Raw genomic sequence first — 19,794 nt, forward strand, 5'->3', positions numbered from 1 at the left:
CATGAGATTACCTTTGCTAACATATTATTTTGCTACGATCAAGAGGCTTCATAAAAGAAGCCTTCACCCAATGTCGTCCTTGCAAGCAATCTCTCTAGATCTAGATCTCTTTCTCTCTCTCTCTCTCTCTCTCTCTCTCTCTCTCTCGTCCGGTCCGTTCAACCCCCACCAATGTAACTTCCTGGCAAACCTGACGCCCAATTGTGCCCAATGGTTTATCGTTTGCACTTCTTGAGTCCTGACTCGAGCCAATAAAGAGACGACGTGTCTGTAGGCAAAACCAAAAGAGGCCGTTTGCTGCACAGTGTCGCGGCCTGCCTCTCACGCGACTCGCATGCAATCTCTCGATTGCTCTGGAGTCTGAAGTGCGCTCCTATACGGATTCCCAAATCCCAATTTCCCCCTTGTGATTGCAAAATCAAATCGAGCAGTGAGTATGCTGCATGTGGCATTCAAAACTCGAGTCTCGATCTCCACAAATTTTTTGAAGCCGCTTTGGGAATTGGACCTTGAGGCTTGGGCTGAAGATCAAATCTCGAGTCCCACTGTCCACTCTCTTTGATTTAACCTTGGGAGCCTGGAGGGCACTTAGAGAATGACAGCCCCGGCCCCTTCCCTAGTGAAGGGGTCCTTAGCAAAAGTGGCCTTCATTCATGCCTTGGGTAGTAGGCCCACCGCACGGCATAATACCTAAGAATTCATTACCTAGAAGGATTGGCAATTGCCGACGTTGTGAGGGAGCGTGACAATTGGAAAGTAAAGCCTAGAGAGTAAAGTACAACAGAATCAATCAACAAATTTGGCAATCGTTTGGAATCTGGATGGGCAAAAAGATTGCCGGCAGCGGGGCCCACACAAAATATTTTGAGCTGCCAACCTATTTAGACATGTATAAATCGCCGGCAACAGTCAGGTCCTCAGGCCACCCCGCCTTTGTAGAAAGCTGGCTCGCTCGCTCTCTCTCTCTTTCTCACTCTCACACACACACACACGCTCACACCATCAACTATCAGTTGGAACACTCTGCATGTTTCTAACGTTGGACCTGAACACAGCTGATTATGGACTCTACTTCAATGTATCAAGTCTCAGTACCTGAGGTATGCTGCCACACACACACACACACACACACACAGAGAGAGAGAGAGAGAGAGAGAGAGAGAGAGAGAGAGAGAGAGAGAGAGAGAGAGAGAGAGACACGAGCCTTTTAGCTTTTCGTATGTATGTGCAGACCATTAATGGTGCTTGCTCTGTTGCTAGGCACAAAATAGTACCCACCAGCCCATTGAAGTGTCTTGTTAAATAGCGGACAGTCCTAGCGGTGCAAGGGGTTACCGGCTAGGTGCACAAGAGCGTTGCCAAGTTCTCTCATTCATAGCTTTCTTTGTACGCAAGTTCAAGTTGTGTTGACTCCTTTCTCTTCATAGACATCCCATTTGCAAACAATGCCCTGGTTCAGCATGTGCTTGTAAATTGCACGGTTGGTATGACACAAGCGTTTGGCCATATTGTAGGCATAATTGACTTTGAAGTAATCCATTGAGCCTTGGGAAGTTCTTGGGAAAAATCCATCTTTGCACGATACTTCAACGTAAGCTCTAGCTTTGAAGTATACTATCAAGTCTACGTCATAAGACGGGGAATTCAGTTGAGAACACCGGCCCAATGGGTATCGATTGCTGAAAGTCGATGTTCGATTGCTGAAAGTCGATGTGAGCATGACCAGTGTGCAAAGGAGGTAAAGGTTTCATATGCGACCACGATCTCAGAGTATGAAAGGCTAGATGGATTCAACTTTTGCAAGAGTTTGACTTTGAGATCCGATATAGATAGATTGAGTTCTTGATGTGCTTTGCCAGATTCTTGAGGTTAATACCTTATCGATGATTGACATCTGACTGATTTCTCTCTTCTTTTGTGAGGGCTATGTCATTTCGATTGTCATTTTGGCATAATTAGGAACAAGGTTGAAATGGGACACGACCCAAGCGAGTCGCCAGGTACAAATTAAAGGTGGATTCTTGTTTAGAAATGGAATAGTCTCTATGCCAGAAATTGATGCAGCTAAACATAGGACTTGTTAGAATGCCAACTTGTTCCTTGCACTGGGTACCCACACATCCAAAGAACTCCAGCATAACTTAAAAAGAATTTCTTATAGCAAAAAATACACTAGTATGTGCTATATCCATTGTAAATCCTTAATGCAGAGAGACATAACATTTCTATAGATTGCATATTTGGTCTGGCAAGTATTAGTCATGCAATGATGCCATTGGTTTATGGCGGAATAGCAAAGTTTATACCACCGAATTCTCCAGTCAATTTCTATGCGTTCAGTGGTGGTTGTCTTTTGTTGATCAACTTTAATAAGCTGTATGGCTTGTTAGAAGCTATTGCGCTTGATCAAGACACTAAGTTCATTAGACAATTTTAGCGAGATACATCTGCTCATCTTCAAATGAGGTTAGTAAGTCATCATCTAATCACCGAGGCCAATAAACAAGTGGAGAGGATGAATTATACACTAGAGGATTCACTAAAAGCATATCTTCCATTGACAATATGATTGGGAAGGATTGTTTGAGTTTGGCTATAATAATATCAAGCATTTTGCTGGTAGATTTAGCCCATTCATGCTGATGTATGGACTTAAGCATAAGTTCTCAATTGCTATTAGCAGAAAAAAATATTCAAAGATCACCAAGCTTGCAATTTCTTGTTTGACATGAAAGAAATACTAGAATTGTGCAAGGATAGCTTGTAACTAAGTTTCACTAACAGTAATTTAAAAAGGCCTCTCTCTAGACTCTTGATGTTGGAAAATGGGTTTACTTGAAGTCCAAGACAATGCGTTCAAGAAAGGATTATAAGATTTTTAGCAAGACTTATGGTCATTTCTTGATCACAAGAAAGATATGGACTGTTGCCTAAACGTTAGCTCTTCCTTGGATGTTCATGCGCATCCATTGTTTATGTCCGTTAGCTTAAAGAGAAGCTAGACGAATATGATACTATTGTGCGTGTCAAGGAGAATATTTGGAACCATTCCAAAATGAATATGTTCCTCGTGAGCTTTAAGCGGCTTTGAATCAATACACTCATCATACTTGGCATGGTGCCTATGACGAATGCTTGACTAGGGGAGGGGTCACCTAAAAGGTTTGTTACGTGGGAGATTCTGAGAGCTTTAAAATTTCTGTTTCCTCACTTCGTAATAGTTAAAAGGGGAGAAAGTGTGTCATGTGCAAAGGAGACCTTGTCCAATGAATGGGTGAATGGTAGTATGAACACACACAGACATTGGGCGAATGTTAGCGTGAACACAACTAGCATGGCCAGTCACCTATATAAGGAGGTGAAGGCACTATTTATGACAACGTAGCGGACCCATGGCATGCCTCGTGATTATTTGACACCCCCTCAGTTAGGTGGGATCAATGGTCCCTATTAATTGGGGGCGGGGGGATTGGTTTTGCGGCGTCCGATGGCGGAATAATCCCCAAGTGATCACCATGTGATCACAGTTAAAATGAACCCCAAGTAAACTCGATGTGAACATCAAGTGACTGCCAAGTGTTCCCCGTGTGACTCCAAATTGAGATGTGATCACCTTGTGAACCCACCTATTCCAAAGTGATCATTGTGTGACCCCAACCATCCCAAAGCGATCTCCAACAAGTGGACGCCATGTGATCCCCACTCCGTCATTTTCTGGGGAGTGTTTGGAATAGTTCAATCGCTCTAGACAAAAGAGTGTTAGTGATTCGTTCTCACCTCCATTTCAAGTGACGCGTGATTGCTTAATGGGAGAGTCATAGCCTCCGGTGTGGTAGGTGATGGGTTCAAGTCGCGAGCCCGGCTTGAATCTTTTCATTTTTGAGAATAAACTGACAGCCCACATCTTCCCAAGATCGTGGACCGTTAAACCCACCTGACAAGGGGGGTGTCAAATAGTCCCGAGGCAGGGCGTGAGACAAGGTGGCATGAGATGCAAAGTCTTACCGATGCTCCGCCTACGTCCCCTAACGCTTGCCCCAACTAGGGGATGCTACCAGAGGATGGCATGGTCCGAGTGATTTGCCATATCCTTAGGTGGCGAGATCCATCCTCAAAGGTCTCAAATGGTAATTACCACCTCAAACCCAAACGAAAAGGCGGATTGTTGACGGCTCTTTGGCACCTTGTGGTCTTCATGAATAAGCTATGTGCAATAGTATTGTAGAATTTTTGAGCGAAATAAGATTTGCTTAGTTCTCAAACAATCATGTAAGAATCTTTGGATGAAATAAGCTTTGTTTAGTGTAGCCAGCTACAGTCATCTTGCACTAGAAGGTAGATACAAGTGCTCCAGTCAACAACCTAGGAGTGAAGGTACCAAATGGACCAAGGTGCCCCTAGTGTACCTAAGTAATCGGAGGACCTATGTGTACCAAGTGCAGCTAGTGCTATGACGCCGTGTGGACCAATGGGCCGAGATACCAATGTGTGACCAATTGGACCAGTATACCAGGGTAGCCGTGTGGACTGAGGACCAAGTGTAGCTGTGTGGAACAGTATATGAGTGGATGACCAAGGGTGCACCCGGACCGGTGGGCCGGTGGGCTAGTAGTGTGTGCTAGCACCTAAGCTTACCCTTAGCTTTTGGTAGCACTTCTACTTGGTAAGAAAGGCTTGACAGTTTCTGTGAAGGATTCCGTACGATCTTTTGACTGCCTTGTATCCCGCCTTGTATGTGTCATGCAGTAGCAATAGACCCACCCAAGATCTGGGTAAGAAGACCCTTAAACTTGTTGGATAGTCTAGACCCACTTGACTAGACTCGAATAGACCAGGCTAGACTTGACTTGACTGGAACCATGCCAGCTGGACGAGGGCGAGAGTGGACTAAACCAGGCTAGACCAAGTTGGGCGAAGGCCAAAGTGTGCTCAATCAGGCTAGACCAAACCAGTCTAGACGGACAGACTAGATTAGGGCAAGAGACTAGACCAACTAGACCAAGCTGAACGAAGGTGAAGACTAGCTAGACCAAGCTGGACGAAGGCGAAGGTGAACTAGGCCAGGCTATACCAGACCAGTCTAGACGAGGTGAGAGACAAAAGCAGCGAGCTCCTCGTCCATGTATGCTCAACATAGTAAGACTTACTTGAGGTCCCACTGGGAGTGCCAAAAATGAGAGCACCTATAGTAGGAAATCTATGTCGTGCCCTCTACTGTGGGTGTTCCTCAGTGCAATATGCAAGAAATCTCACTCCAAAATAAAACAACACTATAGAGCAATGGAACAAAGCAGAAGTGTGCTCAAATGAAACAATAGTAGACTCCAAAGCCAATGGAAGCTTGACTATACTCATAGACCAATCCAGACACTGGCTGGTAGCACACTCAGCTTCAAGCCTAGGATTCACGGGTGGGCTCGCCACTCAACTCTTGTCTCGACTACGTGTTTTCATATCGTGCTGAAAATTGGTGGTCATGTTGCATTGTCCTGTACTAGAGTCTAGGTGACACATCCCGGTGTGAAACTCTCAACTTCAAAGTCCCATGCGGAGGATCCAACCATGTTACGATAGTTATCCACTATGCAATCCATTAATCTTCTGTGTATGATAAATCATGTATCTTTATACTTGGGCTTGAGGCTCTAGAGAGAAATGAAGTTTTATTATCTAGGATCACATTCCGCCCTCATTCTCCATATCTGCTAGCCCTCATGTGCTGCTGCATCCGCTCTGTAGAATCACATTATGCCCTCATTCTCCATATGTGCCAGAGCTCATTTGCTGCTGCCTCTGCTCATCCAGTGGCACCCCTAGCTTCTTGTAAATTCCAAATATTGACATAGCCTAATTAAACCCCCCCCCCCCCCCCCCCCCCCCCCCCCCCCCCAAAAAAAAAAAAAAACAAGAAAACAAAAATAGAGCAGATCAATGCCTACTAATTGATTTTCTGTATCAAAACTTTCAATGAAGTCTATGTATGAAAAAAGCCCAGCATGAGGGAGTATGCATGATGCAAGAGCTCAAGCTCTTTCCTTCTCTAACTTTCCACATGGTATCAGAGCTTGGTTGTGGCTAAGGAGCTATGAGTGGGAAGCGAGAGTAGGGGAAAAAACAGTTGAGGATAAGGATTTTGCATTCTCCTCCCTCGTATGTTGGTACTAAGCTCACCCCTAGGATTCTCGGTAGGAATTGGTAACGATCTCCGATTGCGGCGATTGTGCGGCTGGGGATTTGGTTTAGTCCTTTGAACTGAATTTTTGTAGTCAGATTTCAGTTCCATGCGCATTTCGGCCTCCGTTCTAGAGTTTGAGTATGTTTGCGTGCAAGAACACAAAGGTTTGGGTTTGTCAAATCTCCCATTTTGGTGTAGCAGCTATTATATAGTAGTATGAAGTGTTGAATTGGGTGTATGTATGCTTATTGTGGTCACAGGTTGTGAGAGATACTACTATTTTTGGTCTGATGTAGGGAGAGTGCAAGTGTGCAAGTGCTGGATTGAACTCAAGACTCTAGACTAAATGACTCGTAAGATGTTCTTGATGCATAAGAACAATTGAGCATATATACAACCATAAAGAGAAGCTAACTGCTAACACAGATATCTCTGACATTCCAACCACACCTATCTCTGAACTGTGGTGGCGGTGAACTGGCCACGACGTCTTCTAGACCACCACTCTGTGTGTGCCATGTGTCACTGCCTAGGTGAGAGTCCACCCAATGTGAACCCAAGACCAACTGTAACTGCCTGTCCCCAGCACAAGTGACATTGTAGCCCTGCTACATTGCCCTAACATGAGAGATTATACATTTTAAAGTCCTACCAATAGCAAAAATTTCACTTTTCCCATTAAATGATTTCAGTTACACTGGCTCCACCTCAACCCTTGCTCTTTGCTCATGTAGTGTCTGTCACCCAAGGAGTAGTTGGCCCTATTAGACGCTTACAGTGTTCTGAGCAGACTTCAATGGGCTGCTCTTGGCCTTAGCCTCTCGAACCCGGCTACTGACCCAAGGTACCCTCATCTACACCTCAACATAGAGGCTCTTGTCAAGGAAAAGTTAGTGCCCCCTCTCTAGTGGAAGACGTTGATGAAGATTTTGTGAGCACCCTTCATGACATGGAGCAGATGTCCACTACGACTACTACAGATGGGTCCTCCCTTGGGCACTTTGACGACCTAGGAAGATTCTCAAGAATACCTACAAGCAAATGTCGAACTGCGAGCTTCTACATCTTGACCTTACCTTTCAGAGTGACATCTTAGCGCTGATAGCCAACAAATGTTGGTGGTGCCATTGTGGATGGTGGTTCCAAGATCAATATGTTGCCTAGGTTTACTATGATGGTCCTTGTCCTGCACCCAATTCACAAGGCACCTTTCTGAGTCACATAAGCCAACGGTGGTGCCATTCGGAATAGTAGAAAAGGTTCCTTTGCAAGATTTCACCTTTGAGCTAGATAATGTGGTGGCTCGACTTCCTGTAGCGCGGATAATGTGTCGTGCTCTCTACAGTGGGTGGTCCTCAGTGCAATGTGCGTGACAATCTCACTAAACAGACTGAAAAGAAAGGAAACAATAGACATCAACAGAGCTCACAAAGGCACAACAGCAGACCAGAACATATGACTCGACTATCTCAAAGAATTGATACAGACTCTGGCGTGGTAGCACACTCAGCTCCAACCCAGGACTCATAGGTACAATGAGGCTCAGATGTGCTAGGATGGTGAAGACGTGCTCTGTGTATAGACTCACTCTAGACGACTACGTGCAAGATCCCCTGACCAAAATGCTACTACTCATATATACAATCATAAAGAGCCACCAACGGCTCATAAATGACATCACCTAAGTCTATCCCCATTGGGTGGCGGTGGTGACCTGGCCACGATGTCCATTAAACCATCGTATCCCTGCCACGTGTCGCTGCCCAGCGAGTCCGTCTAGTGTGAACCGACCAGACCAAAGACCAACTGTAAACTAACTGTCCTGTGAAAGTGACACTGTAGCTTGCTACAGGTTGCCCACCACAAGACCGTTGCCCGTCTCGGAGAGCAGAACTTAAGAACTGAAAGATCGGCAATCTACTGTTGGTGGTCGGATGATGGAGGAGGAGGAGGAGGCTGATAGAAAGGTGGGTAAGGAGATGGAGGCCATGTGTATGGTGAGGGGTAGTGGCCATGAGGAGGGTACATCGGATATGGAGTAGCCACCCCATGAGCAGCAGCAGACTGAGTAGGGTAAGTAGGTGGAGCGGGTGGAAACCCAGGAAAAGACTGGGTAGGCTGAGAAGGTGGGACAGGTGGAAACCCCGGAAAAGACTGAGTAGGTTGAGATGGTGGAACAAGTGGTTGGAATCCAGGGAAGCTGTAGAAGTGCTGAGGGAAAGAGGTGGACTAGGAGGGAGAGGCCATAGAGGGTCCATGAAATTGTGATGAAGCCGATCCTGCTGGCTTAGACTCCATATTGGTCTCTCTGCTGTTTGAGAATCCCTTGAATGGGCTTTGGAAACATCCGTCTGTATCTGTGTTGCCATAGCAGGAACTTGCGTAGAAACCGGGGCTGTAGCTGTAGCTGCAGCTGTCTGTGAAATGGCTACAGCTTGGTATTTGGCACATGAGGGACACACTGTATGTACCATAGGAGAGGTTCTGAACTGCTGCGGCCATATCATTTGCCTCTTTTAACTGTATTTGTTGAGTGGACAATATGTTTGAGGTCCACTACCTGTTGAGTGAGGACCTTTATGCGATCTTGAGCCGTACCAATTAACATGTCCCTATCCATCGCTCGTTGAAGATGGCTACGCACTTCCCTTTGCATACTGTCATAGACAGCGCGATGCAGACTGTTGGTACCTTGCAATGAGAGGGCTGCATCCATAATCGTCGAAATGGCTCTTCTGTCCGCATCTAAAAGTCTATTGGCTTGAGGCGCAAAATTAGCATATATGTCATGCTGTTCAGATGTAGGTGTCCCAGAGCTGGATGTCCCTGCAGTATCTCTAGGTGCCCCTGCACTAAGAGTAGTACGTGGTGCGGCCGACACAACTGGAGGTTGTGTTTTGGTGCCTGCAACACTACTCACAAGAGGTAGTGTGAAAGTAGAGGTGGCCACAAAAGTAGTCATGCGCACTCTTGGTGTTGCAGTATTGACGTCAGAGATTTTGACCTGTGATTCGGAGAAGGGTAGTGTTGCTAGCTGCTCAGTCGAATCTTTTTGTACTTTTGCCCTCTTGCGCGAGGTGCCTTTCCCTTTGGCCATTTTGGAACGGCCTTGTTTTTGTTCTTTGGCTTCATCTTGCAAGGGGAGAACAGCTGTTGCATCTGCCTTTTGCTGCATAATTTGCACTACCCAATACATAATAGGGGATGCATAGCAATTGAACCTTTCCGCTTTTCCTTTACGCTGAGTTCGAAAACGCTTTGCCCTGTCTTGTAACGCTTTAAACAGCAGATGGTGAAATGGATACGTGGCAGTGGTAGAGACAAAAAAGCATCGCATATTCCTAGAGAACCTGGAGAAGATGGAAATACTGCTCTTTCTGGTGCGCACAGTAAAAAATAATACTGTAAAATTGAATACAGCTGCTGACTCCTGTTATAGTCTGCATGTGAGTGTAGCAACAGTTTCTGGCATGCATTTGCAGTGTCTTCAAGGGAGAGATTCGAGAAGGTTTTGGTGGCGGGCAAAGGTGCCAGCACAATCAATATTCCCATAGCCTGTCCGATATCCTCCACTGTAAGTGTAGTTCCATTTAGCTTTGGAAAAGTAAGCAAGAGGGAACTTAGCTTGGCGCTAGAGATTGTGCAGGACAAATCGGCCTGAGCCAAATCTTGGAGACCCAAGTGTATCATTTGCTGCTGAGAAACACATCTTTGAGTGCCGGGTTCAGTGCCTGTAAATGATAGATCATTAATAAAGGTACCTTCGAGATGGCACCAGAAGGGCGAGGCACCTGGAGAGTGGTGACCTTGCCAGCAATGATGACTGATTGGGGTGAATCTTCCTCTGAAGATTCTTTTGAAAGCTGCTCTGAACTGGGAGTATAGTCTGATTTATTGTCAGAGCTATCCCCAGAGGCAGAGGACTCTTCCTCCGACTGGAGGTGCTGCTCTCTATGCCCAGTACGAACCATCTTGATAAACTGTGCCCGAGAATCTTCGACTGATGAATCTAAAAAAACCTGTATTCTTAAGTCCTGACTGCACGAAGCACGGCGAGAGAACTCCTGGAGGCACACCTGGCGATGGAGAGAGGCCTGGAGATCGAACGCCTAGAGGAACGCCGCCTAAAAACATGCAGAGAGAACTCGCTGATGAATTTTATGAAAGTGAGGCTGCTTTTCCGCTGAGCTTTAATTTAAAGCCAGGTAAGTATAGGTGTCAATTTATTTTAATGTGCTTTTTTGTTTTTTTTTTTTTGCACAGGCCGTGGGCGAGGACGAGGGCGTATCAGCTTGGTGAGGGCGAGAGGAAGGGGATGGCGAGGGCGGGGGCAGGGGCGGGGGCGAGGGCGAGCGGACGGGGGGCGAGGGCGAGGGTATGGCGAGGGGCGAGGGCGAGGGCTGATGGCGAGGGGGAGGGGGCGAGGGGTGAGGAGATAGGGAGGGGGCGAGGGCTGATGGCGAGGGGGAGGGGGAGAGGCGAGAGGCGAGGGGAGAGGGTAAGGGCTAGGGAGAGGGCAGGAGATAGGGGAGGGCGAGGGCGAGGAGATAGGGGAGGGCGAGAGGCTAGGAGATAGGGGGAGGGCTAGAGACGAGGGCGAGGAGAGGGGGTTGAGAGAAGAGGCAAGGGCAAGGGGTGAGGGCAGAGGGTTGAAGAAGAAGAAGAAGAGAGTTTTAACGTGTAGGAAACTATCCCAAGAGACCTAAAAGATCTAGCCACCGAGGAGTTGAACTCAAGACCTGCTAATCTGGCACACTTGGGTGATAGAAAGGGCAAGGGAGGGGTGAGGGGAGAGTCAGGGCAACAAGGCTGCAGGGTGAGGTGATATTGATATTTTCGAGGCACTCAGAAGCAAAGAGAATGAGTGAGAGGACATCAGAAGCACCAAACAGGCAAAGAGACTAGCAAAGCACGAGCAGGAAAGATTCCCGGAATCGGAGATCATCTAACCCCTCTGAAAGAATCCGTGGCAGATAAAACACGAAATAAAATTGCTAGTGAACATGGTACCTTCATAAATACCCCACTCAAGAATACTAAGGCATTTATGCATAGCAAAAGAACTTAGTTTCACTTGAGATGTTATAGATCAACAGAATTTTGTGCTTTGAAAAAGGGCATGAGTCGGGGTTGAGGAGGGTAGGTTATGCCCAAGACTAGAATCATTCCTACACACAACACAGAAGAGGGGTTACAGAGGATACAGACAGAGATTGAAGACAGAGAGTGAAGGGGAGGGTTTATCCAATTCTAGAATCAAGCCCATTGAACGCAACAGAGTCAGCAGAAGGAGAGCTGTATAAGGAGAGGGTGTATGAGATAGGATGAAAAAGAACAACAGGGATGTCGAAGATAGTGATCCTGAAGTTATTTAAGGGTTCAGGAGTCGGCGAAGATCAACACTTGATTTTAGACCATTCATCGTCAGCTTAAGCATGATAGCATTTGATCCTAAATCCATTGACTAAAGGCAGCGGAACTCCTTCGAGGGTGGCTAATTGTACAGCTCCGTGGGGTAGAATCTCCATCACCTTATATGGTCCTTGCCATGTTGGGACCAACTTCTTTGCTTTTTTCAGATACTTAGCTTGATGAGGTAGCACCAGTGCTCCTTGCGTTATTTGCGGCTTTCTAAGATGGCGATCATGCCAGGCTTTGCGACAAAGCTGCTCTGCTTTCAGAGCCAGAGAAGCCAAACTTCGGCTTTCATCCAGAAGGAAAAGACGAGAGACAGATGCCGACCCCAAATCTCCATTGGCATGCAGACTGCCGACTCGCGGAGATCCTGAGTTGAATTCGAAGGGTGCTATCGCTTCCAAACCGAAAGCTAATTGAAATGGGGTGTGATTGGTTGTGGCTTTGAAAGAAGTTCGATATGTCCAAAGGGTGCCGTGTATAGCTTGAGCCCAAGTCGAAGGATGAAGATGACATGCTTTCCGCAGGAGTGCTATCAGAACCTTATTAGTGCTCTCTGCCTGCCCATTTGCTCTAGGGTAATAGGAACAAGATTTTTGGTGAAAAATCTTGTAGTTGGCAAGCAAGGTTGAAATTGTTTCATTCACAAAGTGACTACCCCTATCACTGGTGATTTCCAAGGGACATCCAAACCTGCACAAAATATTTTCGTAGAGAAACTTGGCTACCGTAGTGCGAGTGCAGTCCGTTGTCGCCAGTACCTCTGCCCACTTTGTTGCATAATCTGTAGCCACCAAGAGATACTTCCGATTGCCGGATTGGGCGGAGGGAGTAATTGGACCTACAAAATCAATGCCCCATCTCTCAAAGGGCTGCCATGCCATAGAGACCTGCAGAGGACGGTTTGACTGCTTGCTTGGTTTAGGGCCTCAACGCTGGCATACATCACATACTTTTACATAGGCAATTGCATCCTGAAAAATATAGGGCCACCATAAGCCACACTGGAGAATCTTCTGGGCAGTAATATGACCAGGGTAATGGCCACCAATGGGACCACTGTGGGCATCCTCCAAAATATACTCGACTTCATGAGGGGAGACACACCACCTCAGAACACCATCCTGTCCTGACTTGTATAGCTGGCCCCCAATCAGAGTGAATGGCCTAGACTTCAACAACAGTCGTCTCTTCTGTAGTGGAGAAGCGTTCTCTGGGTACACGCCAGTAGAAATCAAATGCAATACATCGCCGTACCATTCCGGAGTGGTATCCACCTTAAAGAGACTGCTATCTGGGAAGTCGTCAGTAACTCCCGTTGCTTCTTCACCCGTGTGAATGCGAGAGAGGTGGTCGGCAAGGACATGATGTTTGCCGGGCTTGAGTACCACTTCGAAATCAAATTCTTAAAATAAGAGTAGCCATCGCCCTCGACATGCAACTTGCGGCTTGTTGAGCAGATAGCGCAAGGCATGGTGATCAGTAATAACTGTGAAGTGGACCCCTAATAAATAATGCCGAAATTTTTGCAGAGCATATACAATAGCCAAACCTTCCCTTTCTGTGGTGCTATAGTTGCGCTCTGCCTTGGTGAGTAGACGACTTGCATAGTGAACAGGGCGATCCAGGTTGTACTCCTTACTAGGCTGAGTCAGCACAGCCCCCACAGCCAGTTGACTGGCATCAGTATGCACATTAAAAGGGAGAGACCAATTTGGAGCCACTAGTGAACAGGGCGATCCAGGTTGTACTCCTTACTAGGCTGAGTCAGCACAGCTCCCACAGCCAGTTGACTGGCATCAGTATGCACATTAAAAGGGAGAGACCAATTTGGAGCCACTAGGATAGGCGCTTCAATGAGGCGTTTTTTGAGGTATGCAAAAGCTTCAGCCTCTGCATTCGACGATTGAAAGGGAACAGTAGCACTGGTTAGGCGGGTTAGGGGTTGAGCCACTTGTGCATACATGCATATAAAACGGCAATGATAGCCTGTATGGCCTACAAAGCTCTGCACCCCTTTTGGGCTGATGGAAGGTGGTAACTTTAAGATCGCCACGATTTTCTCTTGGTCAGGCGCTAAACCTTTAGCAGACACCACATGGCCTAGAAGTATGCCCTCGGTGACCAAAAAATGGCATTTGTTAGGATTTAGCTTTAGGCGTGCCTCTCTGCATTTGAGGAAGACAGCAGAGAGCTGAGCGAGGTGTTCCTCTATATTTTCCACTGGGGTTGAACATTGAGCACCTGAGAAGGTCGAAAAATCGTCCATGAAGATGCGAAGATGATCCGTAAGCAGAGGACAAAAGATGAAATATACCGCCCAATTGAAAGAAGGTGAAGCGTTTTTCAACTCAAAAGACATTCTAGTGTAAATAAAAATACCCCAGGGAGTCACAAAAGCCGTTTTCAGCTGATCCCCTGGATGGATATCCAACTGTACAATACATGCCCTGCTACATCTTCAAGCACATGCTCAGTGAAAGGTGTGGGGAAACCATCTAGGATAGTTACCTTATTCAGTGCGCGGTAATCTACGAACACACGGATTTTACTGGACTGCTTCTTAGGAGCTATCACCATGGGTGATAACCACTCAGAGTGCTCCACAGGTACAATGATCCCTGCCTCTTGCATTTTTTCTAACTCTGACTTGACCGCCTCAGCATACTTCGGGTTGAGCTTGTAAGCTCGGCCTCTTACAGGCTTAGCCCCTTCAGCCAGAGGTATAGTGTGGACACCCAATTCTGGTGGGATCCCCTCCAAATCCTTGTAGGACCAGACAAAAACATCTTTAAAAGAGTGTATAAAAGAGACTACCTGATTGAGTAACACGGGATGCTCCATAACCAAGCTGCTAAGAGTACGTGCTGAGGGTTGTCAGGATCTCCCAGGTTGACTTCTTTGATCGGGTCAGGAGGTGTAGCTGGAGAGGGTGCTTCCGAAGATGAGAAGTGAGCTGCCTCTTGGAGCTTCGAGACATCATGTGCTGGTGTTGGATCGATTGGAAACTCCGCATACTCTTCTTGTAACCATCCTGGTGGAAGCTCCTCGAAGGGTAAATCTTCAGACCCATATATAACAGAGTGCTTTTGAAGGGGCAGGGCGTCCAACTTGGGAGATGTTAGAGGAAGGGGGAGATCTTTGGCGAGTTCATGCAGAGGAGATTTCTTCCCCCTTTGGTGATGTGTTATAGGTTCCCCGAGGCCGAGGGCTTCCATCGGCAGGTCATTTGAAGCATGAGAATTGGGTGCTGACACACTTACTTCTTCGACTGGTCCACTGTCTGCTGTTGTAGCAGGACTACAGTGTCACTTCACAGCGCAAACAGTTTGACAGTTGGCTACACTGGGTCTGGTTCACACTGGACGGACCCTTTGGACGGACCTCTGGTCTAGGGAGTGACATGTGGCAGGGTACCTACCGACGGTGGTCTAGTGGACCTCGTGGCCAGGTCACCACATGGCTGACATTATGAGCCGTTGGTGTCTCTTTATGGTGGTACATATGAGTAGTAGCGGTTGGTGATGTGATCATCCTCTTCACCTTTGGTCCAACATCGTTCTCGAGAGCAGGGAGTCTTACACAGAGCACTGCTTCACCATCCATGCACATCTGAGCCTCGACACCCCATTTGTACCTGTGAGTCCTGGGCTGGAGCTGAGTGTGCTGCCATGCCATAGTCTGTACATGGTTCTTTGAGCTAGTCGAGTCCATATGTTCTGGTCCACTGCTGTGTGTCTCTGTTGTTATCCATTGTTTCTGTGTTTCATTCTGTTTGAGAGAGTTTCCATTTGTTGAGTGAGATTGTCACGCACATTTCACTGAGGGCACCCACATTGTAGGGAGCACGACACATTATCTGCGCTACAGGTGCTCTCATTTTGGCGATCACGGTGGGACCTCAACTGAAGTCTCACTTTGTTGAGTAGCTGGTTTCTTCGCTTCGCCTGTGCAGCCTGTTGGTCTGGTCCAGTTTCACCCTTGATAGCTTAATCTAGCTGGTCTAGTCTCTCGCCTTGCTGGTTTGGTCCTCTCTCGCCCTGGTCCAACCTGCCCTCGTCTCTGGTCTATACCCCCTCGACCCTGGTCTAGTCCTCCTCGTCCCTGGTCCAGCTGGTCTAGTCACTTGCCTGGTCTAGACCCTGGTCTAGTCCTCCTCATCCCTGGTCTAGCCGGTCTAGTCACTCGCCGGGTCTAGTAGAGTCTAGACAAGTCTTCAGCTAGTTCAAGGTTTTCTTGCCCAAAGCTTGGTTGGTTTGGTGGTTGCTGCATGACCCATACAAGGAGGTCAGTCGAGCGTCAAAGCGCCCTCCTGAGCCCTTTGAAGTACTACAACAGAAGACGACCATTGGAACCTGTTAGAAGTCCATCAACCTCATCACCCATACCTCCACATACGGCATCATCCATTCCTCCCTCCGGTTCCACATCTTCCAGATCACCATCTCCAGTGAAGCTCTCACCTACTCTGCTACAGCAGGCTACTGAGCAACAGGCTCAGCAAGGGGCCATGGAGCCATTGGCTAGCGTTTTGGCTAAGGTAAACATCAAGTTCCCTACATTCAAAGGTCTCTCTTCAGAAGATGTTGACGACCATGCAAGGAGGTTTGTATCTCTCTGTAGGGGTCGTGGTCTTAACAGGGACGATGCTTATTTGGTACTCTTTCCATCCACCTTGGATGGCTTAGCAGACAAATGGTACAGCAAGTTTGCAGAGAACCATTTTGCAACTTGGGCAACCTTAAGACAACAGTTTTGTGTAGCTTTTAGGCCAGGAGACTACCAGGAGAAGGTGTTGGATGAGTTGGCCAACATGGTGCTCCAGCCAGAGGAGACCTTTGCAGAACTTATGACCAAAACCAAGTCACTGTTTGCCAAGCTTCCCCAGCAACCAGGTGAATTTATGGTTAAGAAGTGGGTAGAGAAGGCGCTTCCCAAAAGTTCTCAGCAAAAATTACGAGAGAGTCTCCGACGTGACGCTACTTTGGAGGAGTTCATCGCAGCTGCTACGCGGATAGAGGGGGCTAGGAAGCTGTTCACTAATCCCTCTCACATAGAGACCCCCTCTGTGTTTTTGGAAAGTCCTTCTGATCCTTTATCTTCTTTACGCAGGGAACTCGAAGCCCTAAAGTTACAGCGAGCTCTTCAAGAGGAGAGGTCCTTCTCTCTTAGACAAGAGAAGCCTCCACATAACGAGGCATTGGAACAGATTAAGCGCGAGCTAGAAGAGCTCAAGTGTCAGCAAGAGACTAAGGCTACGGTTTGGTGTAGCTCGTGCTGCTCTCCAGGGCACCCTCCACAGGAATGCCCCCTTCGGGTTTACTGCCACTTCTGTGAAAAATCTGGACATGAGGATAAGGATTGTTACTACCTCAAGGGATTGCGACAAATACAGCAAAGCCTTGGTCCTTCTCTTCAGCAAGGGCTAGCACCTGCATCCAACATGGTTTCTACCTGTGGCCACCCACACCATATGCCACCTTTGCTGACAGCCCCTCCTATGCAAGGTATGCAAAGTACTTTTCCATCTTAGAGCTTTTATCATACCCATGCTCCCTCATCACCTCAAAGCTTCTATGCGTCCACCTCCAACTCAATGCACCAGGAGCAAGGACCACCTCGCCCTTCGACTCGCCCTTTGAATCGGCCCATTTTATGCTACAGATGTGGGGAGTATGGGCATTACCAAAGCAAATGCCTTCTGCCGAAGGGTCCCCTCCCTGCCGTCATTGCCCGGAGATGAAGGATCACTACAGTAAGGATTGCCCTAAAATTCGTGCATCCACGGCTTCGAACCCAAGTCAAAGCCAGACTGAGTTTGCTTTTCCCAAGCTCAATTTGATAGCAGTTAGCACTGTTTCTCAGCCGCCCCCTTCTACTCACGTGGTTACCCCTAAAAATAAGCCGCTGCAGTTAGCAGAGGAGCCATCGGGCGTCCTCACCCGGGCCCAGAGAGCCGCTCTCGGTCTTAGCATTCCATCAAGTTCAACTCCCCCACACAGTGTCACACCAGTGGATACCCCGCCTGCAGCTGTTAACAAGCCATCCCCTAGTGCCGTGAAAGAATCCAAATCTTTGCTCTCAGATATTGATGAAGCTTTCTTGGAAGCAGTTTCCGATCTGCAGAAGATCAAGATACCAAAGGAACAACAGGTAGAAAAAGAGAAGCTTACAGCAGAGACAGTCTTGAAGAACACTTTCCAACAAGTGTCCCTTTATGACATGTTGCGGCTAGATGCAAATTTTAGAAGTGACACCCTTGCTGTTATTCAGTCACTTTATCCTGGAGCAGGTCCTAGTGGTGGGCACCTCCCAGTGCGACCATCAGAGTCCTATATGATATCTAATCCCGCTGCTCCACTCACTGATTATAGAAGCCCTCGCCTTACAGTGTCCGTTTTAGGTCGGCAATTCTCAGGAGTGATAGTGGATGGTGGATCTGGCATCAACCTGATGCCCGAGTTCACTATGTTAGCTCTAGGTCTACAGCCTACTCGCCCTGCTCCCTTCACAGTTACGTTGGCCAACCAACGGACAGTCTACCCAGTGGGCATAGTGAACAATGTGCCTTTGCAGGTACAAGACTTTACTTTTAACTTGGATTTTGTTGTGGTTCGTCTTCCCCAGGTTGAGGGCGGATTTCCTTTGCTCATTGGAAGACCATGGCTGCGACACACTAAAGCACTTCATGATTGGGGGAACGACGCAATGTGGATACATACTTCTGGCTCCTCGATGCAACCCATTCTCTTAGAAGGTGGTATGGATCCCGTGGTGCAGCAAGTTTTTTTGTCAATGGAAACCAATCCTAAACATGAACAGCCTACTCCACCTGACGGGTCGGATGAGGATCTGTTGGAATGGTTGGATGCTACCAAGTCTATGCCTTGTTATGGAGTCTCTATTCACTGTTTTCTTGAAGGTACACCCTTTTCAAATGTTTCCATAGTTACGAAACTTAATGAGCCACCTGAGTCTTTGAAGAAGCAGAGAAACAGGAAGAAATCTCCTCTACAAGAGTTCACTCCCCCTCAAACATCAACCCCTTTGGTGTCTCTTTCTTCTTCGACCAGAAGAAAGCTCTCCTCTGTGTCTAGCAAACTCCATTCTCAGAGCCCGTCCTGCAAGATGAATTCCAAGATCTTGATAGCTGTCTTGCTCATGATAGCGGTCTGCTCATTACTTGTACCTAGCTACCCTTACCCCCTCGAACTTACCCACAATCAGAATGCCCACATCCTTCGGGTTCACAGTTGTGGCCAAGAGATCATCAAGAGCGCCGAACATTGTTGTTCCCATCATCTACATGAGAGTCACCAAAACAATAGAGAGCAGGCACCAATGTTCTCCCCTGCTACTGCTACTGTAGGCTCATGGCGGCAGGCCCTCCATTGGTGCTGGCTCCTACAGAATCCTCCCTTGGTGCAGCAGGCCCTCCATTGGTGCTGGCTCCTACAGAATTCTCCCTTGGTGCAGGTTCCTGCATTCTGTTGTTCAACAGATGGAATTGTTGAATTCACTATGTTAGCTCTAGGTCTACTCCCCCTAGTCCCCCTTCCCCTCGCCCTCCCCCTCCCCCTCGTCCTCCCCCCCCTCGCCCTAGTCCCCCCTTCCCCTCCCCCTCCCCCTCGCCCTAGTCCCCCTCCCCCTCGCCCTAAGCCCTCACCCCTCGCCCCTACCCTCCCCTCTCCCCCTCACCCTAGTCCCCCCTTCCCCTCGCCCTCGCCCTAAGCCATCCCCCTTCCACTCGATCTTACCCCCCCCCCCCCTCACTTCCCCTCGCCCCTACCCTCCTCTCTCTCACTCGCCCTAGTCCCCCCTCCCCCTCGCCCCTACCCACCCCCTCACCCCTCGCCCCTACCCACCCCAAACCCTCTCGCGCCTACCCTCCCCTCCCTTGCCCTCGCCCCTACCCTCCCCCTTTTCGCTCGCCCCTACCCACCCTTGCCCCCCCCTTGCCCCTCGCCCCTAGCCACCCTTGCCCACCACCCTTGCCCACCCCAAACCCTCTCGCCCCTACCCTCCCCTCCCTTGCCCTCGCCCCTACCCTCCCCCTTTTCCCTCGCCCCTACCCACCCTTGCCCACCCCCTCGCCCCTACCCACCCTTGCCCACCCCCTTCCTACCCTCGCCCCTACCCACCCCAGCTCACCCTCGCCCCTACCCACCCCAGCTCACCCTCGCCCCTACCCACCCCCTCACTCC

The 19,794-nt window shown here is 48.3% G+C and overlaps 1 protein-coding gene across 1 annotated transcript in view; it reads left to right on the forward strand.

Annotated features, from left to right (window-relative positions):
• Positions 1–909: 909 nt before the first annotated feature.
• The window catches only part of LOC147457550 (metal transporter Nramp1-like), a 106,748-nt gene continuing 87,863 nt past the window's right edge, over positions 910–19,794 (forward strand). The window contains exon 1 of the mRNA XM_086512419.1: positions 910–1,100. Within this exon, the coding sequence (XP_086368545.1) occupies positions 1,062–1,100 (39 nt within the window). The 5' untranslated portion in view covers positions 910–1,061. The remainder of the gene's footprint in view (positions 1,101–19,794) is intronic.

This window comes from Adiantum capillus-veneris, chromosome 5 (genome assembly GCF_014529385.1).
Source record: "Adiantum capillus-veneris isolate H3 chromosome 5, ASM1452938v2, whole genome shotgun sequence".
Classification (NCBI taxonomy): Eukaryota; Viridiplantae; Streptophyta; class Polypodiopsida; order Polypodiales; family Pteridaceae; genus Adiantum; species Adiantum capillus-veneris.